This window comes from Symphalangus syndactylus, chromosome 3 (assembly GCF_028878055.3).
Source record: "Symphalangus syndactylus isolate Jambi chromosome 3, NHGRI_mSymSyn1-v2.1_pri, whole genome shotgun sequence".
In the NCBI taxonomy this organism is placed as follows: Eukaryota; Metazoa; Chordata; class Mammalia; order Primates; family Hylobatidae; genus Symphalangus; species Symphalangus syndactylus.
The window spans coordinates 134,541,434-134,565,963 of NC_072425.2; the positions used below are offsets into that span (position 1 = coordinate 134,541,434).

General features: G+C 54.0%; 1 protein-coding gene across 1 annotated transcript in view; it reads right to left on the minus strand.

Annotated features, from left to right (window-relative positions):
* Nucleotides 1-24,530, minus strand: part of DSCAML1 (DS cell adhesion molecule like 1) — a 379,006-nt gene that overhangs the window by 76,294 nt on the left and 278,182 nt on the right. The window contains exons 6-11 of the mRNA XM_055273293.1: nt 23,357-23,632; nt 20,674-20,970; nt 18,693-18,965; nt 7,687-7,965; nt 7,160-7,279; nt 6,072-6,248 (exon numbers count right to left, since the gene is read on the minus strand). Coding sequence (XP_055129268.1) covers nt 6,072-6,248; nt 7,160-7,279; nt 7,687-7,965; nt 18,693-18,965; nt 20,674-20,970; nt 23,357-23,632 — 1,422 coding nt within the window. The remainder of the gene's footprint in view (nt 1-6,071; nt 6,249-7,159; nt 7,280-7,686; nt 7,966-18,692; nt 18,966-20,673; nt 20,971-23,356; nt 23,633-24,530) is intronic.

Here is a 24,530-nt window from a genome sequence, read left to right on the forward strand (position 1 = left end):
GAGAGCAGGTGATGGCTCCCAAATCCCACAGCTGTGGCAGGGCCAAGCACCAGGCCCTGGCCAGCGTAAATCAGCACCCAGGCCTCAGCCCTTGAATGCTGCCCTGCCTCCTCCCCTTGCTGCTTGCAGATCCAGCAGAGAGTCTATCCCGTCCCTCACTCGCCCAATCAGGGGGACTCATAAGGGGAGAAGGGAAGAGCAGAGGGGGTGACCTGTGAGCCCGGATGGGATTGGACCAGACCTGTGGGCTAGAGGTCAGTCAGCCAATCCAGATTCAGTCAGCCAATCCAGAGTGGGCAAAGGCCTGTGCTGAGCTGGGTGCCGAAAGTGAGAGTTCCCACCCAGGGAGGCAAAGACCAGCCCCAGCCCCCAAGGAGCTTCAGTCTGTGACGAGATAGGACCCACCACCAGGGAACACACAGGAATATCTTGGGCCAGTTGTTTGCCCTCTCTGGGGCCTCAGTTTGTCACCTGTGCTGAGAGGGGCCTTGTGAGTACAGTGTGTGGACACCCAATCCATGTGCCCAGGCTCCACTTACATGCCCTGCCAACAGCCGTCCCTCAGCTCTAGGGGTCACGGCGGTGGCAGGGCCCATCTGTGGGAGGACAGTCTGTGGAGGAGCTCTCGGGAGGTCCTGGAAGCAGGGAATTCCCTGGGTACCTGGACTGTGGTCTAGAAAGGGATTTGTGGGCTCTGAGCAGCCATGTTCTCGGGCTCATAGACTCCTTGCCCTGTGGAAGGGGCGGGGGCCCCAGTCCCCCAGGTCTCAGGGAGGTGCTGTTTCTGTTTGACAAGAAGGAGTGTCCTTTGGGCAAATTTGAAATGAAGACCATCTTGGATCACCAGACACACTTTTCTGAAGTTTTGCATCCTGACCTCAGTCCCAGTGGCCAATCATGGCGGGTGACCTGGTCCACGGAGGCCCGAGGGCTTCCTTTGCTAGGCCCGCCCCCTCCATTTCTCAAGTCCTCACGAGAGTTTGGCCCCAAGCTCCCCGCTCCTGATGTTGTGGCTGCGCAGCTGGGTGTGTGCTTGCTGAGGGCACTTGGACTTCACTTTAATTGGTCTGACATTTTGCTAAACAAATAAATCAAAACTCAAACCAAACAAAGAGCCCTTATGGGTTTAATTGGCCATGGGCTTTGTCTAGAACCCAATCACTGGTGCCTTCACAGAGTGGAGGAGAGTCTGGGAGGCCCAATGAGACCTGTCTAATAAGGTCACCTGCTGGACAAGAGGATGGCTGAGTCCCGGGAGGGCACTGCCATGCGATGGCTGCCTCAAAACACAGCCAGCCTCCTGCCTGGGACTAGGCAGCTTGGCTTTGTACCTGCCTCTCGTTGAAGAATTCTCTTTGAAGATGCTTTATTTTTTCCCCATGTGTCAGTTGAAGGGGGAATTACCTCCTCCTCCTTTTGGTCATTATCTCTCTTCCTTTTTAAAAAATACATTTTAAAAGGGAAATAAAAGGCAGCTCTGTGGATGTGGTATTTTCTTCTATTAATTACATTTATTTTCAACCAAGTTCTGGGAGGTGGTCTGGTGCCTTGAAAAGACTACCCATGCTGCTAGAGTCATAGCTAGTCTGAGCTGGAAGGGAACTGGGGTCATCCAGTGACTAGATCTTAGTTCAGGCCTCTCACTGTATGCATGAGGAAACAGGCCCAGAGAAAGCAAGGGACAGCTCACTGATGCAGAACCACTTGGTCTGAGCCAGGACTAGCACCCAGCCTTTTCACTCTGTGTTCCTTCTACCAAACCATCAGTCTATAGAAGCAAGTTCTGGCCTCAGCTGGGACTATACTTAACCCAATGACCTTGATCTAATTTCTGACGTTCTCTGAGAAGGAGCTATTGCCTACCAACCTCGCAAGCAAGATATGAGAACAGCTTTGTAAACTGTAAAGTGCTGTACATGCAGGCGGCGATGCTGGACTGTATGCTCAGGCACTTGTGAGTTCAACCCACACCAAGACTCAGGGAGGAGTGGGGACCACTTGGGCCTGGTTGGTTGCCATCAAAGATGTCCAAGGACTTGGAAAACCACTTGCCTGCTCTAATAAACCCTCAGCTCCCTGCGAGCCTGAAAAGGGTTCTGCATAGCAGTTCTCCAAGAACTGGCTTGGGAATTCCGACTCCCACCCAGACCCTCGGACTCCTGGAACTCTTGTTCGAAGCTTAGTGTCAAGAGTCAACTCTGCATAGAAAGAAAACATTTAGCCTCCAAAGGCCATAGTATCTCACATTTCATTCTCCCTGTCACTCTCTGCCAGACACCCTGAGTTTCCTCAACATAGGACATTCACAGGCCTTCCTGTCTCCATACTGTGCTCCACATCCCTGGAAGGGCATGACCTCCATCCCTGCTGGCTGTTGTCCAAATCCTTCTCATCCTTCAAGCCCTAATTAAAGACTATTGCTTTTGTGAAGCTTTTCTTGACATCTGCTTCTTCACCCCCAGAGTTAAAATTGATGACTCTATCTCAGATTCTTTCTGTATCTCCTTGTTTGTAGCTTTTTAAGGCATTTATCATTTTGTGTATCATAGTTGTTTTGGGTGTCTATTTCCTCTTCAAGATTCTAAATTCCCTGAGAACGGCAGCTCTGTCTGACTCATCACCAGGTTTCTAGCACCTAAAACTAATGACTGCTAATTAGCGAATGTGTATTTAGTGCCAAATACTGTATTAATTGCTGTAAGTGCATGGTCTCCTTTAGACCTTACCAATGCACAAAGTACTACACAGTAATTCCAAACTTACAGGGGAGGACACTGGGGCTGACAGAGATTATTGTCCTGGACCTCACAGCTATCCAGTGGCAGAGCTGGGCTTTGAACCCAGGGCCGTCTGGCTCTAAAGTCTGTGCTTTTAATCACCACGCTTTATTGACCTATTTAGTGAGTGCTCAGGGAGCACCATTAAGTGAGTGCTGAGTTATCACTGGAAGCTGCAGGGATCAATGGTATAGACACTCCCCATTAGAAGCCAACCACAAATATCCGGTCTGACACTTGGAGGCTTTCTCTGCTGTTATATTCCCTTTGATACATGTATTTTCTTTCTTCTGCTTGGGCAAAGTGGGGATTAAGATCAATTTGCTTTCTGAGAGTTCATGAGAGTGTGAGGTCTGGAAAGGTAAAGTTATTTTGGGTCGAAACTTTCCCGAGCGTGTTAGGGGCATTGAGGCAAACCTTGAAATTGGCTTTGCAAATGGTAGATCTTTCTGTGGCTGGTAGATCTTTCTGTGGCTGGCTCTGCAAGTGGGCGATGGTGTGGGCGTTGGGATGGACTGAGGGATGACGAGGAATGGTTTCTCCTGCTGAGGGCATGGGTGACCAGGTCCTGAAGGTTCTACCTACCTGTGCCCTTTAAACTGAAATCAGAATGCGGGAGTGGGAGAATTGCTATCAGGTTGAGGAAAAGCGAAGGAGGGAAAGAAAAGAGCGGGCAAGGAGAGAGGCTGTGCAGGGCAATAGCTGGGGCGGGTTACTTGGAACAGGCACCTGCCTCAAAGCAGCAGGAGGCAGAACAAATGTTCCAAAGAAGGCCAGGTGCACCAGCGGTCCACCCAGTGCCCACTTCCACCCCTCGCCTCCCGACAGTGTTGCATTGTCACAGGAGCATCCTCTGGCAGCCAGATATAGTGCAGAATCATGCAGGCTGCTACACAAAGACAGTCAGCTCCTCCAACCCCAGACAGAGGCCCTGCCCCTGCCAGCCTCCATGACCACTGCCCTGGAGCCTCCAATGTCCTCGGCCCTGCTTCTTCCCCTCCTGCTGGATTCTGGGTGGCATGAGGGCCTCTAGGATGGCTGGGGCAGGTCACTGGGGAGAGTGGGGCCAGAATGGGAGGGGGCATCTGTGACAGGAAGGGTGTGAGAAACAGGATGTGTGAGAGGGAGTGTGTGCGTGGCAAGGCTGGAGTGCAGCCCATCTGAGAGCCACGCAGGAGCCATGAGTGGTTGTTGAGAGGTGCTGAGCGTGATCAGAGGTGCCCTGAGTGGGATGACATGACCCCGAGGTGTGGAGAGACAGCTGTAAGAAAGGTGTGCTGCCGGCCCTACCGGGAGAGAAGTGAAGGAGCACACCCAGGCCTGCAGATGAGGACATGGGGGAGGAAAGGAAGGAGGAAGCCAGGTCCAGGTTCTGCCCAGCAGTGACTGGCATAGTGGGAAACTCCTGCCATTCCCTTGGGAAGACAGGGTCCCATAGGTGAGCCCCAGTGTGTGTGTGTGGTGTGTGAGGTTTTATGCAGCATGTGTTCAGGAGGTGGCCCTGGATTTACCAAATATGCTCCTTCTGAACCCCTCAGAGTGCTTCGCGGCTGCTGCTGGGTTGCAAAGTGAGGATGGCATAGAAAAAGTGCAGGCCCGCCAGGGGAAGTGGTTTGCTCCAGGGCCCAGGGCATCAGTGATAGCCTGAGGCATGCGGGGTCTCCTCACACACAGCCCAGCTCCTGATCACTGTGTCCTCCGGCACCCACGACCCCTGCATCTCCATGGAACAACCACTTGCCACAGAGCTGGCAGCTCAGCGGAATCCCCTAACTTAAAGGAAAAGGCAAAGAACAACAACAGCGAAAAAGCATCTACGAGTTTGGGAGATGAGGAGGGTTGCAGAGGTGCCTGCTCTTCCCCTGCCTCGCGCAGCCAGAATTAGCCAAGCTCTCCCAAGCTGAGGGATGTAGATTGATTGCCTGGTTTTATTAAGGACAAAGTGCCTTTTGATAGTGTGAGGGAAGCAGTTCCCCAGGGCGGGGATTCCGGCTCGGAGCTCCCTGAGCATCGATCGCTGGGGTTTCCCTGTCTTAATGCTGAGCTGAACACGGGCTTTGGCAAGTGATAAAGAAGCTATGATTCTTAAAGGCGGGAACTCTGGGGAGAGGCTGGGCGGACCACACACGGGGCTATGCTGTCAGCAGGCTTTCCCACAGGCACCCTGGAGGGACTGCCGCTACAAATAACAAAGCTGGCCAGGCCATGAAATCTTTGCCGGCCACTTACCATACCGGCTGCTTCACTTACACCATCTGACTTGCTCTTGACATGAAACGTAACAGGTAAGGCCCTATTATGAGCCCAACCCCCCGCTCATAGTGTAGATCAGGAAAATGAAGTAGCACGAGGCCAAGTATGCTCATCAAGGTCCCATGGCATTAAGTCCTGGCTCCCAGATTCATACTTGGCCGGGTCAGACGCTAACACTCAGGCCCTTATAGCCATGTCTTGACATGGGGCCAGATGGACGTGGCCCTTCTGATGTGATTCCCAGGAACACATTATACAGACCCCTGTGGTGTAAAGGGAGAGGCTCACCCAGTAGGGATGTCTGTATGAGACTTAAGAAAATCCTGGGAGAGCAAATAGGCAGTGTGCTTCTAAGGCTGCTGAGGCCAGCTCTGGGCAGAGCGATTTAGAAGCCGTGGGTGCAGCACCGCCTTGTAATGAGCTGCATTGGTCCTTGGGCTTTTCTGAAGCATCTTCTTCTTTCCATGATCAGTTCCTGCAGGACTCACAACAATTTTGTGAGATCAGTGGGCTGGGAAGGGAACCCTCGCACAGGTGAGGAAACTGGAGCACAGAGAAGGGAAGTGACTCACCCAAGGTCACTCAGCTCACCAGGCTGATCTGGAATTGGAACCCAGGTTTTCTGACCTATAGGCCCTTCTACATTGTGTATATGCTATTTTCCTTTCTAAGCCACAAATAGGTTGTACACAAGCAAGTGTATATTGAGTAGCAAAAATAAATGGTTTGATAGGATTATTCAGATTGAATCGCCAATCTACAGACCAAAGTAAACAGGATGCCACATGATATTGCAGCAGAGCAAATCATGAGCTTATTGTGACCAGGGTGGGGTGAGTTGGGGCCTCTCAGGGTGAGGCCCCTGTTTTAGATGACAGTGCTTTTGAATGCCCCATCCAAGGGTCCCAAGCCCACCTCTGACTAGGAAGCCTTCCTGCCTCCCCTTCATAGATGAAACGATGGAGACCAAGAGAGTAGGTAGGGAGAGTGCAGAGCCGGCGCTTGGGGGTGCTGGGGGGCGCGTGTGGGGACAGGACTCACTCTTGACTGTGAGGAACATGGACTTGCTGATGTCGGTGCCTACGCCGTTGCTGGCCTGGCAGAGGTAGTAGCCAATGTCCTCTTCTAGGACGTGGCGGATCAGCAGCGAGCTGTTGGGCAGGATCTGGATACGGCCAGTGAGGGGCACAGGGTGGTACTGCTGGGGGTTCCCACTCCCTGGAAGGAGGCAGCTGTTAGGAGGGCTGAGTCTGCACTGGGGCATAAGCTGAGAGTGCCCCAGGAATGGCCCTGACACCTCGCTCTTGCACATCTAGGGCCATTTTGTAGCAGAGCTGCACCATCCCCAAAGTGCTGAGGCCACACAGCTCCTGGTGGGCAACAGGAAAGACCCCCCCCACCACCACCAGAGGACTGGCCTTGCCCCAGCTCTGATGCAAGGAGATGGGGTTGGGAGTCTCAGCTCAATGCCCATTTTGACACTGGCATGGAGCTTCTTTGGGGTGAATTCCTTGGAGAGGAAGAAAGAGCTGTGTTTGGGCCAGTTGGCTGCAGGTGGAGAGAAGATTGAGCCTTCAAATGGCAGTTGCCTGGTCTTAGGCAACCAGGCCTGGGAGAGAAGCCAGCATCCTCCAAGGGGGCCTTGTGGGCACCCCCTGCACCTCCATTTCCCAGTGTCAGTCACGAATACAGTCTAGGATTGGGCCTTAGTCAGAAAGCAAAGGCATCCTTGGGATGAAATCGGGCTCCAAGGAGGACCCTAACCCCAGAAAAGGTTGACTGGTGAGAAGCAGGGGGCTTCGAGGCTCTGGGGCCCCAGGGCAGGGTGGGGTAGGGAAAGCAGGTGTACACTGAGTTCTGGGGCGGAGATGGGAGAGGAGGAGAGGTTGCATCTGGGGGGACAAGAGGAAATATGGAGTCAGCATGATGGCTGTTCCTGGTCCACAGACCCCCGGGGGTGGCTGAGGATGACTCCAGGTGAAGTGTAGCCTGGGGTCTACTGGGGTGCAGACCAGAGGACTCCCACCCAGGGCTAGGAGTTGCCTGCAGGGAACAGGTTCGAATCCCATCAGAACATCCTCCCTTCCCTGTCCCTGTCCTTGGAGATTCTGGCTGGGCCAGGGGCTTACCCTTGGCATGCTTCCACATGACCTTGGGCGGGGGGTAGCCATCCACCGAGCAGTTGAGCACGCCAGCTTTGCCGTAGATGCCATCCTGGTTGTTGGGTTGCACCACAAATCGAGGGGGCACTGCAGAAAGAGGGAAGGTAGGGAAACAGACCATTTCAGTCTCTGATGAGTATCCTATGGCTTCAAGCACCTTCCGTTTGAGGTCAGCCCTGCCTGGGCCATTATAAAGTTGGAAGCGGGCAGCTTCTGAAACCCAAGATGCTGAGAACTTTTGTTGAGTACTGGGTAGGGGCTTGGGAGCTCTGAGTTCCAATCCTGCCTTTGCCACTGACTGAGCAAGTGTCTCTCTGCTCAGGGCTTCGGTTTCCTGCCCTGGAAAATAAGAGGTTTAGGCTCCAACAGGGCCCTTCAAGATGCTGGAGCCCACCTTCCATGAGCCTGTGATTGGAACTGGAAATCTAGAGACCGCAGTAGCAGCAGGCAGAGCTGGCTCCTCCCTCCCCTGAGGCTGGCCTGTCCCTGCTCACCACGCACGATGAGCTGGCGCTCCCGGCTCACGGTGGCGGCTGCGTTGCTGGCGATGCATGTGTAGTTGCCGTTGTGCTTGAGGGAGACGCTAGAGATCTGCAGGGAGCTCATGAATTCCTTGCTCTCAATGGTCACGCCCGAGCCTGAGATGATCACCTGTCCGTCCTTCCTCCAGGTGATGCGGATGGGCATGTCCCCCGAGGACACCACGCAGGGAATGTAGAGCAGCTGGCCGATGGAGGCGGGTGGGAACTCGAAGGGCTGGATCAGAGGGGGCACTGGGAAGGCAAGGGGGTGCTGCCATCGGGACCCTGTGCGCCCTCGCCTGGCCACCAACGCCTCCTCACTTGCCTTACCTGGGGCTCTGGGTTGGGCCTTGAACAAAGATCCCCTGGGGCACTGGGGCCTTGTTCTCCCGTACATTCACGGTCTCCTAATGATGCCTGGCTCCTGTCCCTCTGCCTGCCCAGGCTGAGACCCACTGTCTCTGTTCAGGGCCTTGACTGGCCTGGATTAACTCTGACCTTTCGATGTGTCCTGGAATTTGATTCATGCCTGCTGACCTCTGCTCACCTTTCCCTCCAGCTTGCCTGCTGCTCCTCGGCACCCCTGTACCCACCTTCTCATCCCAGTGATGCAGCTCACAGCTCTCTGGGGGCCTGGGATAGAGGCGAGATGCCTGGTGGCAGGAGAGGAAGCGTGGTGCTGGGACTGTTCCCCACGCATGTCCTATGGCTGCTCATCTGAAACCAGAGCACTGAACTCTGGGTCCTCCCACCGGGCCCTCAGCCACCTCACCCCTCTTTATTGTCTTCGAGTGTTAGGACAGGCGAGTGGAAGCTCACATCACTGTTCAGTTGCTTTATACACATGATCTCACCGGATCCTCCTACCAATAATGTCCCCATTTTACAGATGAGAAAACTCAGGTTCAGAGCAGAAAAGAAATTGCCCTAGGTTGCCCTGGTCATAAGATATGACCATGGGATTTGAAACCCATGGTCTGCTCATCAAGTCCAAGTCTCATCACCATGTGGCTTGGTTGCCTCTCCAAGAAAGCCCCAGACATGCCCAGACAAGAAACAAGAGATAACTTTTTTTTTTTTTTTTTTTGAGACAAGGTCTTGCTCTGTCACCCGGATGGGAGTACAGTGGCGTGAACATGGCTGACTGCAGCCTGGGCTCGAGTGATCCTCCCATCTCAGCCTCCCAAGTAGCTGGGAATGCAGGTACACACCACTGTGCCTGGCTAATTTTTAATTTTTTTTTTTAAGAGACAGGTGTCATTATGTTGGCCAGGCTGGCCTCAAACTTCTGGTCTCAAGTGATCCTCCCACCTCAACATCCCAAAGTGCTGGGTTGACAGGCAAGAGCCACCACACCAGGTCCAGAGATCTTTTTGTCTTGTAGGTGAGCTTCCTTGGGTGGCAGGAAAGAGCAGGGAGGAAGCCCGGTCTTCTGCAGGACAACCAGTTGGTTAGATGCCTCTGGGCAAAGCACCATCTACCCAGCCTTCCTCCCGCTAGAAATGCAGCCCGCACCCCCCTGCCAACACTGCCTACGTCTCCCCTGGGGGGCCTGTCTGGAGCCTGAGTCGATGTGAGATGGATCCTCCTTTCTCGGCTCTGGCTAGAGCATCAGCCATTATCTTTATGATAACTCAATTAGGCCGCAGCGACTTCCCCAGCAAGTGGGGGAGAAGAGAGTGAAGGAGATAGACAATTAGCTTAACAAGGATGAGCACCCAATAGATGAGATCTCCTTTCTGCAGTCGAATAATTAAATTACAAGGCCATGCACAGTCCTCTAGCCTTCTCCCAGGCACCAGCCCCACCCCTCCCTGGAAGCCTGCTACTCTCCACCCTGGGCCCATCCATAGTGGCCACAGTGGGGGATGGGCTCTGGGGGGAAAGATAGATGGCATCAGATGCATGGCCCTCTGCCCTCAGGGCACCCCTGCACTTCCAGGGCTCAGAAGAGAGCTGCCTGCAGGGAGCAGCCAGGTGTGGACACAGAAAAACCCAGGCAGCCCTTTGGATCCTGGGAGAGTTCTTGATCAGGAGCTCTAGGTCCAGAGGAAGTGATATTTAGGAGGGATGTGGCCTCTGTGACCCTCAGTAGGGCCCTCAGCTGACCCTTCTAATGTCATCTTCCACCTCGCGCTCACTCTAGCCTGTGATCCCACCAGCATGCCGTGAATGCCACAGCCCCACACCTCAGCCTGCCTGAGTGAACACCACTGAGCGTCTGTCCTTCTCATCCCCCAGCACATGGGCTCCTCACCTACCAGCTGGCTTTGATCCACCTTATTCCAGATCTACCTGGAACCTAAATCCCAGCCAGCTTTTCCGGGGTTCTGGTCATGGCCTGGACCACCTCATCCCAGTCTCTGGCTGCCTCTTTTCCTGGGTTGGGACTCTGCCCTCAGTATTCTGAGTGGTTTATTGGGCCTTAGACATCTTCAGATAGATTTCTCTGGAGCTCTGACTCTAGCAATGGCCCAATGCCCATTCCTGAGACCTCCCCGAAATTTCTCTTGTTGGGCCTCTGCTGACCCCCCTCCTAGTTTGTGTGTATGCCTAGGTCAGATCTAGGCCTTCCAGCTCCCTTGGGCTTTCTGATGGATTGTAGCAGAGACCCAGATGTGCCACCCAGTTTGTTTCCTTAGGCCTAGAAGAACCAGTTCTGGCCAAGTCTTCCTCCTGCCCACAAAGGCCTCCTGGGAAACTCCCCTGGGAAACTCCCCTATATTCTTTCAGATCCTGCTCAAATGCTACCTCTTCTTTGAAGCCCACCTTCCTTCCGCACAGCCCTGAAGCCTTTGGTCCACACCTGGATTAGGGCACGTATCACATGGCTGTCGGGGTAACTGCATTACCCTCTCCCTGGGGTAACTCCCTATATAAGTCCTTATATAACTAGGACTTATTCACCCAGCAAACTGTAGGTGCCCGACGAATGCTTGTCGGGTGAGGAAATGAACGAACATATGTCTCAATATCATTTCCTAGGGTGACCTCAGAAGTTCACCTGCGAGAGGGCAGGGGCGTGTGGCAAGCACAGGATGGGGGCTCAGCTGGAATAAGAGGGAGGGTCTGTGCTGCTCCTCGAGATACTTTGGGGTTCTGGAACCTTGGTCCCTTGGTCCCTCCTAGGGGCCAGGCCCTTGCTGTCACAGCACCGAACAAGCTGCTGTGATTTGAGAGCCCTGTGTATGCTTGAACATGAGCAAGGGGAGGGTGGAGGCAGTGATGAGGAGCTGGAGAACAGGATGTATAGGCAAAGCAAGGAGGTAGAAGGTTCTGCAGAGCCGAGAGAAAGCTAAGGGGCTGTGGAGTCTGGAGGGCCAAGCCCGGGCACAGATGGCCAGAACACCACGTTTCCATCAAGGCCAGAGCCGGTGGATAGAGACATACTGAAATCAGGCAGGAAGGTTTAGTTCAGGCAAGAAGACTGTCTCTGTCAGTAAGGAGGAATTTAGATAATGGAGCAAGTTACTAAGGCAGGTTAATTCATTAATTAACTAATTCATCCAATATTTATGAAATGCTGCTCTGTGAAGGCATTGTGCTCCGCGTGGGCTGGGGAAAGTAGAAGCACACTTCAGCTACAGATGGAGCCTCGGGGAGCTTCTCATTGACTAGGGAAGGCAAGATACTTCCCCAAAGATGACAAGGACCGCCTGGATATACAGATGCTGAGCTCAAGCAGAGGGCGATGTCATTGGCAGGCGGTGACTGCAGCTTCATGGAGGAGTGCAATTTGAGCTGAGAGTTAAAGGACACACATGCTTTCAAACAATGTACGGGGTGAAGGAGACGGAGGAGGCTGAGCCAAGGGGCTGTCATTCCTTCTGGTCTTCTGAATAACATCAACAGCTCCGAGAGGCCACTGAACAAGAAGTAGTCAACATCCATCCTGGGGAGTTAGACATGCAGCTGGGCTGGCCCCACACTGCTGTTGGGAGGCAGATGACCAGGGGACCTCCCAGAGGCCCAAGGCAGGCTCCTCGCTCCCCTCCACCCCTGCTTCTGGGGGATGGGCAGGTGTGATGCATGGCTGGTGCTCCAGGCTAGTCACTCACATCCGGTCAATACACACACCAGGCAGCCTGGAGGGGGAAGAGAGCCCAGGGATCACGTCTCCTCCACCAGCTCACTCAGTACTAGGAGTGCTGTGAGTGGGATCTCCAAAGCAGTGTGGAGGCTCCTCCATAGATGTACATGGCTGTCCAGATGGGGCTGCCTTCTGACCTGTGAGTCAGCGGCACCCTCTCCAGTGCTGAGGGCTAGTAGCCGCATGTGTGCCTGGCCATTTCCACCTCTGGGAAAGCCATCCTCCTGGAGGTGGGGTCTGACCACCTGTACCTGGGTGATGACCTGGGCCCTCTTTACTGTGGAGTCCAGCCTATAGATCTGCCCCCGAGTCCCAGTGTGTCCCTAGCAGGCAGCTGGATGTAGGGAGCATGAATGCCTCACAACCCAGGGCTTTCTTCCAAGAAGCCCCGCTGTGGCCACAGGCATCTTTAGCAAGGTGCTGCAATGGTGAAGAGGCAGAGGCCTGAGTGGCTGAGAAGACACGGTGGTCGAGGCAGGCCATTCAGTATCCAGTCACCATAAAGCTTTTATGGCCACTTGTTGGGAGTGCTGCACAGAGGAAGGCGTGCTGACCACCAGTGCAGCTCATAAACATTTTATGGTGTCTCTCATCATCTCTCTTTGAGATGGAGCCTTTTATTTACTGCACCTGCTAGCAGAGTGCGCACCATGGGAAGTCGGGGCTTCTCTGCCCTTGCAGCATGGAGACGGGGCACTAGCCATGGCTGGAACCCGAAACACCCGGTTCCAGACTCTGCTACCCATTCAAGTTACTGTGGGCCAGGCACCTCCTCGTCACCATCCAGTCTTACCTCAGTTTTCTCATCTGCAAAATGGAGCGGTTGGACCAACTAATCTCTAAAGTCAGACACTGATTTTGTAGTTAAAACAAGTCCCATATTTTGGGAATAATAACAGCTGACTTAAGTTTTTTACACAGCCCTCTCTTCTCAGGAAGCCCATCCCGGATCGCCTTATTTGAAATTGCAAACCCCCGTCTCCTTGGCACTCTCAGCCTCTCTCCTGTTTGACAGGAGACATCTCTGGGGCATTTGCCATAGGATCCCTTTCCTGACTAAATGTAAACTCCCTGACGGCAGGGATTTTTGTCTATTTTGAGCATAGCTGTATTCATAGAACCTAAAATAGTGCCTGGAATCTAGTGGAGGCACAGTAGATGTCACTGAATGAATGACATTCATGGTCGTTATCCTCATCACCACTACCATCGTCATGAGCCCTGTCTATCCCGCGGGAGTTTGCTTCATCTTTTGTTACTGGCTCCCTTGGCTGAGGAAATAAGGTTGTTGGCAGTGGCTTCCTCGGTGTTCCTCCTCCAAATGGCGTGTGGGCCATCTCCTCCTAGGGAGCCTGTTATGCCCCTTTCCTGTGGATCCCAGTGAGGTTCCTTCCGAATCTCCACCTTCACCAGTAGCAGGCACTTGGCCAGGTGGCTGACTCTTCCTTCAGCTTATGATCACAGAAACCCCCAACCCACTCGTTAGGGTGGGAGAGGGTCTCTGGCACATGCTCCCAGGCATACGGCAGAGGCTGGATGGAGCAGTGCTGAAGCTCGGCATTGAACAGCTAGGGAAAAATGAGGCAGGGAGGAGGGAACATGGGCATTTGGGAGAGATGGTGTTCGTCCATGGGTGGGTGTGTCCCTCTTCCACTTGTCCTCCATAGGAGCCTGGCACCACCTCCCTGTCCTGGTCCGCTGAGCATGGGCAGAAGGCACCTCTTGGCCTTGTTTTGGCTCAAGAAGCCCTCGAAGGCTCAGATGTAGGAATGGAGATGTTTCTTCACGGGGCCAATGCCAAAGAGCCCCAGTTGCAGCCCTGCCTTCCTAGTTAATTAAACATTCAGCCTGCATGCCCAGGGATGCTTTTGTGCTACATTATTTTTCAGCTACAGGTGGCCCTAAAGTCACCAAATCTAGGTTTGATCTGTGTGCTCTCCTCTTAGCATCCTGCCAAGGATCTCTCCGGATGACCAGAGACAAAATACCGGCCTCCCCTGCAGCCTGGCTCTCCACTGCCAGCCAGTGTCACATATGCCAAGGCACACACAGTCCTCAAAGCACCCTCCACCCTCTCTCCTCTCTGCTCCTCCCGCTTTGCTGGAATACAGCAGGCCCCCTTGGGCAATATTTCATATGGTCCCACCTGCAGCCACCTTTTGGGCTCAGGAATGTTGCCTTACGGGGGGGCCCTGGTGGACAACACACTTGTGTATGTGTAACTGCTGGCATGCATGTTTATGTGTGTGTGCTCAAGTATGAATGGGCTAATGTGTTAATTTGCTGCACGTGCATGCAATACATACCAGGGTGCACAGGCATGAGTGCTCACACACAGGTCTCTGCACACATGTGCATGCATGTTGGGCGTGTGCTGCTGTCCTCAACTTACTGTTAGAAAAATTCGTTAGAAGACAAGCAGTCCCAGAAGGAATGGAGTCAGCAGTTGTTTTTCCAGCTCATGGAGCAGCATTGGGTTTCAGCCCCACCCTGCCCACTGGCCCTTGGCCCCACAGAAAGCCGGGGTGGGAGACTTCCAATTTTATCTCACACTTCCGGTGCTCTGTCCGCCCCCCAACCACGTCCCTGCCCCCCCAACTTGCCTTTTTCTACTTTCTAGCTCTCTGCTCTGAACCTTGAGTGGGATGCACTTCCTAGTCGGAAGTGGGGCAGCAGCAGTGGGGTCTGGAGAGCTGTCCCCCAGGCCCATACCCTTCCCCCCCTGCAAGTCAGGGCCCCTGCCATGCCCACGGGTACCTCCTCCACCCCCCTCCACCCCCCTCCTCGGGTAGTTCTTGGAACAGCGCATCCGCTAATCAAGCAGCGTGATCATAATCAGCTGTGATGGTTCTTCTGCAAAAGTGCATTCTAATGAGGTGGGAGAGGGAGTCGGAAAAAATGGGGATGAGGGGGCCTGAGCTTTTGGAGTGGTGGGGGCACGTCCCATAGCCCCTCACGCCAATGCTGCTTCTTGGTCTAGAGAGAAAACAGGTGACTACACCCCTCTCAGGGCTGGATTTCTGGGATTTTTCAGACCCTGAGGGTGGAGAAGGGGGAAGGTGAGCATGCAAGCGTGTGTACAAACACACACACACACACACACACACACACACACATGCCTGCTATGCACAGCTTATGCTGGGTGCTGGGGATTCACACGTGGCCAAGGCATGGGCTCTGTCCTCTAGGAACACACACACACACACACACACACACACACACACACACACACCCCTCCCCTCCCCCCACTTCCCTCCCTCTCCCTGGGCTGCAGAGACACTGTCGCTCAGCACCATCACAACAGGCCTAGCGAGTCGCTGAGACGGAATGTATCAGATTCAATTCATTAGGACTGATCACTCCCTGAATGGGGCTGAATAATTGATGAGCAGAAGCAGCTTTCAGGACGTTCTGAGTCCTCTGAGGCCCGCTGCAGCCCTGTTATTATTTTTTTTAAGCCAACAAACCCGACCAAATGCTCGCCAGTGAGGGCCGGCAAAGGGAGTGGAGCAAAGGTTAGATGTTTTAATATGTGATGTTTACACTTAAACTCTTGGTCCACTGCTTGTAAGGGAAATGGATACAGGCGGCTCGGCCCGTGATGCTGCTTAAAGGAGGCAGGCTGAGCTGTGTACACAGCCACCAAGCTGATTTGTCCCAGATGACAGGGGTGGGGATGTGGGCTAGGGGTTGTGAGGTCCCTGGTGGTATGGCAAGGCCCCTGGGCTGGGCAGAGAAAGTGGCCAGGATGCCTTTCCACATGGCTCCCTTGCAACAGTAGGAAAGCGGACGTTTGACTGTGAGGGTCTCCTCTCTCCTCCCAGGCCTCAGATGGCCACAGTGAGGTTTCCTAGTAAGTTCTCAAAGTAGACTTTGACAGTCCACTTTCATCCGGGAGCAGTGGCTCATGCCTGTAATCCCAGCACTTTGGGAGGCCAAGGTGGGTGGATCACCTGAGGTCAGGAGTCCAAGACCAGCCTGATCAATATGGTGAAACCCCATCTCTACTAAAAATACAAAAATTAGCTGGGTGTGGTAGCACACGCCTGTAGTCCCAGCTACTCAGGAGGCTGAGACAGGAGAATTGCTTGAAACCAGGAGGAGGAGGTCGTAGTGAGCCAAGATCATGCCACTGCACTGCACTCCAACCTGGGCGACAGAGCAAGACTCCGTCTCAAAAAAAAAAAAAAAAAAAAAAAATACACTTCCCTGGGCTCAAAGTGAGGTTTCCTAGTAAGTCAGTCCAACTCAGCCTAACGTCTCAGTTTCAGTTCAAAGCACACACTGTCTGGCACTGTGATGGGTGTTGGGCACACAGGAGGCGTGTGACTCGGCTCCTGTGCACTGATGGCAGGAGCTGGGGGAGAAGTCCCCACCCAGCCTTCCACTGCCACTGTTCAGTCCTTCCAGCTGGCCACCAGGCCCTTCCACCGGATGTCCAGTGATATCACATGCTTGAGGGTCCTCCACAAACCCTTCCTCTTCCCATACGTCCCTCTTGCTGCCAATAGTGTGTGTGTTCCATGTTGCTTCCAGTCTTGGGCAAAGCAGCAGCCAGGGGGTCCCCAGGGCCTTCCCCCCATGCCAGAGCCCCTTCCCAGGCCTGGACCCCTCTTCTCTTTTTCTTCCTTCCATGGGCCTCCTGCTAACTTTCTTCCCCTGGTCAACGCTATTCCTCTCTCTCTTCCCTTGGGGATACAGAGGGGATTCTCCCCAGCTTCCCCTCCCCACTGCCCTGGGGTGACACAGATGCTCAGGAGAGGGAAGCCCCCAGGTGACGGGGCCCTCAGAGTTCTCAAGGACTCTTGTCTCTTCCACACCCTCCCTGGCAGTCCCAGAAGCTCTATGTCTTTATTCCTAAGGCAGAGCATGGAGCAAACGGTCCTCCCTCCAGCCTGTCCTTTCTCTGGCTCGGGGCCATTGTTGGTTGGAGCCCAGGTTCTGGAGTTATGCAGACCTGGGAAAGATTCTGACACCAGATGGCAATTTCCTTTTCCTTTTCTTTTTCTTTTTTTTTTTTTTTTTTTTTTGAGATGGAGTTTCACTCTTGTTGCCCAGGCTGGAGTGCAATGGCACAATCTAAGCTCACTGCAACTTCCACCTCCCAGGTTCAAGTTATTCTCCTGCCTCTGCCTCCCAAGTAGCTGGTATTACAGGCATGTGCCACCACGCTCTGCTAATTTTGTATTTTTAGTAGAGACAGGGTTTCTCCACATTGGTCAGGCTAGTCTCAAACTCCTGACCTCAGGTGATCCGCCCACCTCGGCCTCCCAAAGTGCTGGGATTACAGGCGTGAGCCACTGCACCTGGCCTTTCTTAACTTTTCTATGCCTCCAATTTCTGCCCCGAAAACTGGGGAGGAAATGTTACCTGCCTTAGCTTAGTGGGCAGCTGTGGGGTTGAAGATGGCAGTGCACGTGGAGCATGAAGCAATGTGAGAGGCACACAGTGCATCTGCCGCAGTGATAGTGGCAGATCATTATAACCATCGCAGCCTGCTGGATGGCCTCCTGCGGCTGGAGACCCTCAGACCTCCCTTCTTCCCAGGCGGAGCCCCAGGCTGAGGTCTTCATGCTTCTGGAGCCTCAGGCTGCAGGGGACAACCTGTTTGCTTATCCTCCCCAGGCCTGAGCCCACCCTGGCTCTTCACGAAGAGACATAAGCTCTTCAGCCATCACAGCTGTGGCTGACTCGGTATCCATCCCCTGCAGCCTGGTTTTCACTGGCTTCTCCTTAGTCAAGGCTGGGGATATCCACCTCCCAAGCCTGGCCCCAGAGCAACCAGACCACCCTCCTCTCACACACCATCCAGACAGTCTCCAGGTCTGTCAGTCCCAAAGAATGTATTTGGGGGTTTCAAAGACCTTCGCAGCCCCAGAACCAAGGAGACATCATCGTTGACTCACATGCTCATGTATTTGCACATTTATATTCACTCATTCATTTGATCCACAGACTTAGTGAGTGGCTACCCAGGACCAGGCATGAAACAAAGACCTCACCCAGGTGGGTGTCAAGGGCCCAGGAGGGAGGAAGTGTTTTTTTTTTTTTTTTTTTTTTTTGGAGACAGAGTTTCACTCTTGTTGCCCAGGCTGGAGTGCAATGGCTCAATCTCAGCTCACTGCAACCTCCGCCTCCCAGGTTCAAGCGATTATCCTGCCTCAGCCTCCCAAGTAGCTGGGATTACAGGCACCAGCCACCACGCCCGGCTAATTTTTGAATTTTTGGTAGAGACAGGCTTTCACCATCTTGGCCAGGCTGGTCTCAAACTCCTGACCTCGTGATCCGCCCGCCTTGGCCTCCCAAAGTGCTGGGATTACAAGCATGAGCCACTGTGCCCAGCCTGAGGGAGGAGGCTTTTAAGCACCAACCAGCACTTTCCAGGCCTCGAGCAGTACTAGCAGGTGGAAGGGCGTTCCCAGTCCTGTAGAAGCAGCCTGGGTACTGTGTTTCCCACAGGGGGTCAGGACTCCCAGCGTGCTCTCTCACCCCTGGCCTCCTGTTGCTGGTCTCTTGTGTGGGCCCACTGAGCTCCTGGGGGCTCCATCCCGACAGCAGAGGCCCCATGCAGCCCATCTCTGACCTGGCCTCTCTCCCAGAAGGCGGCCTGCCTCCTCTATCTGTAACTCACCCTCTCATGCACCTGGGGTGCATACTGTCTTGTTCTGCAGCCCGAGGAGGACCCCGGATGTAGAAGAACTCATGGCCTGTGTCCACCCACAGTCTTCTGCCCTGCTCCCTTTTTTCTGAATGCCAAGCTGGGGCCTCTCTTGCTCAGCCTTCTGTTCACTCAGGATTGCCTATTGTTGTCTGCGTCCCAGCTGGGGAGGGGCCCACGCATCCTGGGTGGTCAGGCAGGCGGGGGCCCTGGCTGGTGAGGGAGGCCTACCTTTGACGGCTACGTGAACGCTCTGGCTGATGGAGAGCTGGGGCTGGATGAGGACGCTGCACAGGTACTCCCCCTCGTCCATGCCCTTCTGCACGTCAGTCAGCTTGAGGGTCCCGTTCTCAAACACCACCTGGCGGTGGTTGTCTGGCAGCAGCAGGGCATCCTTGTACCACTTGATGGAGTAGTAGGGATAGCCGATGACCCTGCAGTTGATAAGGGTGTCCCGCCCGGCGACTGCTGTGATGTTCCGCATGGCCCGGATGCTGGGGGGGCCTGGGCAGGAGTCAGGAGAGAGGAGGAGGAGGAGGAGAAGGGCATGTGCTGCCGTCAGCCAGGGACAGCCAGGCACCACCCTGCAGTGCTCTTCTCAGGCGCTCGGCCCCTGAGACTTTCGGGGGCGGACATTTGGTGGGGGCACAGGGATGCCTTTTTACAAAGCTACAGACAGGGGCTGGAATTGGGGGGTGCCAACAGTCTCTCCAGGACTCACTGTTACTAGCTTCACAGAGTTGCAAATGGACGCGGTATATACACGCCTTGGCCAAGAGCCATTCCCCTAGTGGGACAGGGATAGGACCAAACTGCAGCCCCACCAAGGAGTGACTGGGATTTGGGAGGGCAAGTCCTCATTTATGGGGAGATTAAGATTTTGGGATTAAAGTGGAAAGGTAGAGATGTTGTTGCCATTCTACTTGCTTATTTTGATCTCGTACCCAAAAGGAATTTAAGTTAACTACTTAAAAACAACAGGAAGGTCTTCGCCAGGTGAGCTGATGACTTTGGTTCAACAAGTAAATGTGTATTGTAGGCCCCTGGGAAGGAGCTGTGAAAGGGGCTCTGATAGTGCTGGCTGGGGAGAGAAAGTGTCCTGGGCGGGCCTTGCTGGGCAGATGGCAATCTAGGGGTTGGAAAGGGAGTTCAGAGGCTACCAAGCAAGTCAGTGCTCTACAGGGTACAAGGTACTCTCCGGGCCTCAGGTCCCCATCCAGAACATGAGGGGTTAAACTGGGAAATCTTCCAGTGCCCGACTGCGAAATCTTCCAGGGTCCTGCATCTCTGTCCCCCTTCCAATACAGAGGAGAGGGCAGGAGGGTGGCCAGATGGGAAACCCACACTTCTGTGGTACAGGCAAATTTAACATGAAACTCCATCTTTGCTCCTTTTCCTACCCCCATGGCAACCAGGAGTGCCCTGGATCAGTGCCCCTTCCCTTCCTGCTGTCCCCCTACTCCTCTGCCCTTGGGTCAAGGGTCAGCAGTAGGGTCAGATGAAGACCAGTCAGACCTCATGGGGCTACAAAGAGCTTCAGAGGAGACTGTGTTCTCACCACAGTGCCTTGAAGAACTGAGATGTGGGGACGATGCCCTTGAGGACTCCTTTCCCTACTCTTGGAGGCTGCCTGCCTTGGGACACCCCCACCCGGCCTCAGCCTCTTACTCTTGATGGTGTGAGCCTTGCGGGAGAAGATGATGCCCTGGCTCCTGGTTGCTTACACCTCCTGGAGCATTTTAGGGGCTGGCTCAGTGGGAGGACACAGGGAGCACAGCTTGGGTGGGCACCCATGTTAAAGGCCAAGCCTGGTCCCCAGCCCCTGCCCTGTCTTGCCCTTACGAGGCCCTGGTGGGGCTGGCAGACATCAGCAGGTGCTTAGCATACTTGGGCCCCAGAGAGATCTGATGGGGAGGGATGGGCTACAGGGTGGGAGGAGGGGCTGGGCAGGTTGGATTTCTGGAGAGGAGGAAGGAGGAGGGGGAATGGGGAGGTGACTGAGGGTGTACTGTACCAGACACACACACGCACACAAGAATGGATGATGGTGCTTGAGGAGGGCAGGAAAAGGGGACGAGAGGGGGAGAGAGACCTCTACTAAAATCAAAATGACGATTAATAATAAGTACTAATCAGCACAAGAATAATGGTAACCACAGAGATGGCAAAGGAACTCAAAAACCTATTCTGATATTTAAATGTAGACAGGCACCTCTTACGTTTATTCGCGCCTGATATTCAGCACTGCCCACCGAGTTCCGCGCCGTGCACCGGTACACGCCCCCGTCGCGGATCTGGGGGCCTGTGACGTTCATGTGGCTGATGGTGGTGCCGTCCGACATGGTGTACTGATTGGTGCGGTGGCTGCCATCCCGCACGATGGGCTCGTCGTCGAGGGCCCAGGTGACCGTGGGGGGCGGGGCGCCCTTGGCCGCACACATCAGTGAGAACTGCTCCCCGGGGTTGACCACCTTCTCGCTGAAGGACGAGACGATGCGGGGCGTGCCGTCTGCAGGGAGCGAGGAGCCCCCTTCAGGGTCACCAAGCCATAGAGAGACGGTCCCCCCAGCCACCCCACCTCAGCAGGGGAGGAGGCAAACAGCAGCCATAAGAGCAAAAAAGAACTTTTGTGTACATCAATTCTTCTGCTCTCCACAGCCCCAAGTGGTTCCAGTTACTGCTGTACATGGATTCAAGCTGTAGGGTTTGCATCCTCCCTCAATCACTTATTAGCTCTGGGTCTTTGGGCAAGTTGCTTAAGCTCTCTGAGTCTTTTGTCTCTTATGGATGGAGGATGGGGATAACAGCAATCATGATTATACCCACCTCATGGATAGTCTGAGGATAAAATGAATTAATGCATTTCAGATGCTTCACACAGCGCTTTGTAATTTCTTAATAAATGCTGGTTCCTCTCAACTCTTCCTCTATTGATAAAGACACAAGCCCAGAAATTAACTGCTTAGAACTACATATGGACCCGCCTGGCCCTGTGGAGTCTGATTCCGGTTCCCTCTGCGTGGGACCTCAGGAGGGGGTGGTGGTGCTGCAGCCCTGTTAGCACGGGGCCTTAAGTCTGAGGCTGAAAGTGCACAGAGGCAGTGGCAGTGAGGAGTCTTGGCCGGGGCTTAAGTCTTGGCTAACAGAATAACCTTGGACAAGACAATTAACCTCTGTGCCCTGGCTTCCTCACGTGGATCACGGGGATGTAATTATTAACCCTGGCCATCCTTCCACACAGGATTGTTGAAAGGGATTAAAATAGGCATTAAGTACTTTAAAAGTAGGCCAGCCACGGTTGCTTATGCCTGTAATCTCAGCACTCTGGGAGGCTGAGATGGGAGGATTGCTTGAACCCAGGAGTTTGAGACCAGTCCGGGCAATGTAGGGAGACCATGTCTCTAGAAAAAATGTAAAAAAATAGCCAGGTGTGGTGGCACATGCCTGTAGTCCCAGCTACTCAGGAGCTGAGGCAGGAGGATTGCTTGAGCTCAGGAGTTTGAGGCCGCAGTGAGCTATGATTGCATCACTGCACTCCAGCCTGGGCAACAGGGCAATGAGACCCTGTCTCTAAGAAACAGAAACAAGAAACAAAAAGGGATACAAATGTTTGTCTGGTCGGGGTGAGGAATGAGGACTTAGGTTCCTGGGTGCCTCACACCTTCAAGGAGTGCGGACCCACAGGCTGTGACGGGGACACCTGGGGAGGATCCCATATCTGTGGGGCTTGCTTGGGTTTGGCTGGCATCTTTGTAACGACAGATCCTTGGAAGGAACAGAATTGTGTTGTGCTTGTTTTGGTGGCAATGAAGGAGGAGGTGGGGAACCATTAAACTTGTTTGTAAGGACAGGGTTTCTGCCAGCCCCTGCTGCTTCTTTGTACAAATGAGAAAGTGGTGCCTCCTCTGTGTGGGCACAGCCCAGTGCCAGGGCTGATGGGTTGGCAAATGAGGTGCAGGCTGGATTTCCGTCCTCACCTACCCTCTTGGCTGGGCAATGTGTGCAGTGAACAACCTGAACAACCATACAGAGAGGTGCTGGGTAAGGAACCCTGGGTGGTGGCAGCTTTAAAGGAGGAGAGAGAGAAACAAACAAACAGGTAAAAACCCAGGATGCTGGTGAGACACAGGGCCTGCCTTGAAGAGGTCTCAGGCAGGGAGAGGAATTGCAAGTCTAGAGGTCGTTGGCACTCTCCCAGCCTCTGAAGACTCCTCTAATACTGAAATTCTAGTAATTTCCGAGGGCGGAGACAGTATAGTATGATGGTTAAGAGACCTGAGCTCAAATCTCTGCTCTGTCCCCTGGGAAGAGCTGTGTGACCTCAGGCAAGTGACCAAAGCTGCAGTTTCCTCAACAGCAAAATGGGTAACATCATTAAAAAAAAAAAAAAAAAAAAAAAGCCTCCGCCCAGGCAGGAGGATCGCTTCACCCCAGTTCAAGACCAGCCTGAGCAACATAGTGAGACTCTGTCTCTACAAAATAATAATAATAATAATAATAATAAATACGTAAACTATTAGCCAGGTGAACACAATAACCTTGGACATCAGCATGGTGCCAGGTGGTCCCTGCCTGTAGTCCCAGCTGCTTGGGAGGCTGAGGTGGGAGGATTGCTTGAGCCAGGGAGGTTGAGGCTGCAGTGAGCTGTGATCGCACCACTGTTCTCCAGCCTGAGAGACAGAGTGGGACCCTGCCTCAAAAAAGAAAAAAAGATGAAAAAGATTTAAATATAAAAAAGGGCCTCCACACAGGGCCCTTAGGGTGAGATGGTGCACCGGCCTGGCGTGTAGTGAGCGCTGGTTTAATGCCTCCTGGCATTGCTCCCACCTCAGCAGTAGGGAGGGCATGAGCTCGGCAGCCCTGAACCTGCCCCGTGTCCTGGCGCCCCAGCTCACCCTCGAGTGCAATGATGGCAAAGTCCTGGGCGGTCTGGGCCTTGCGGGTGGCGAAGCACTGGTAGGCCCCGGAATGGCTCTTCTGGGCCGAGGTGATGAGCAGCGTCTCATTGCTGAGCCCGCGGATGGAGATGGCCTCGTCAGGCAGCACCAGCTCCGTGTTGCGATACCAGCGGATGGTGAACTCCGGGGAGCCCGTCAGGGCACAGGAGAGGATGACCGTGCTGCCAATGCCGGTCTTCAGCTTCTTTGGTGTCAGGGTCACATGAAGGGGATCTGGGCCGGGCCAGGGAGACGTGAGGGGAAATGGGAGGGAGGAAAGAACAGAAAAAGGGCTTACTGTGAGTGGAGTGTAGCTGGCGGAAGTTAGGGGTCACAAAAGGCCCAGGTTCTGCCTCCAGACCCCTTGTGTGGACTGGGACTGGGGAATTCCTCACTCTAGTCCTCAGTTTACTCATTTGTTAAACGGCAGGCTCAGACTGAGGGATCTCTTGGTACTTGTTGTTCTGATGGCCTGTGCTCCCCTAAAATGTGTCCCTGTGCCCGGTGAGAGTGTGAGGCTCCCTCTGGCTCACTGAGGAGGGCAGAGACTTGACTGACTCGTCATCCTCCCCGCCACCCACCTCAGAAACTAGGGGGGCCACCCTTGGCCCAGCAGGCTGTCTCCCATACTTGCAGAGATAACACTTTGCTATGTGCTGCTGGTCTGATTTCCTCTAGATGGATCTGTGGACCCCCTGCTCGGCATCACCCCACTGCAGCCCTGGAGCTCCCAACCTGGATCCATGCGGCAGCACCTTCCTGCCTCCCCCCAGCTGTCCTCCATGCTGCAGCCAGCCACTCGCTGCTCAGAACTTCCATGACTCCAATTCCCCATGGCATTTGAGGCCCTCAAGGCCCTAAGGGCCAGACTCTAGGGGTTCAAAGGGGTTCCGTTGTCACCAAAGCCATAGGTCTTTAGAGCACCAGCAACCTGCCTGCGATTTCTGCATATCCTGAGCTGTTTCTGGCCCCAGGGCCTCATCTAGACCATTCTGTGCCTAATTCTTACTCATCCTTTGCATTGTGTCTCCTCTTTCAGGAAGCCTTCCTGGATATCACTCCCCCTCCCAGGTTGGGCTAAGGATCCCTCCTCTAGCCCCCACTGTGTATAACTCACACCACACTGAGCGCC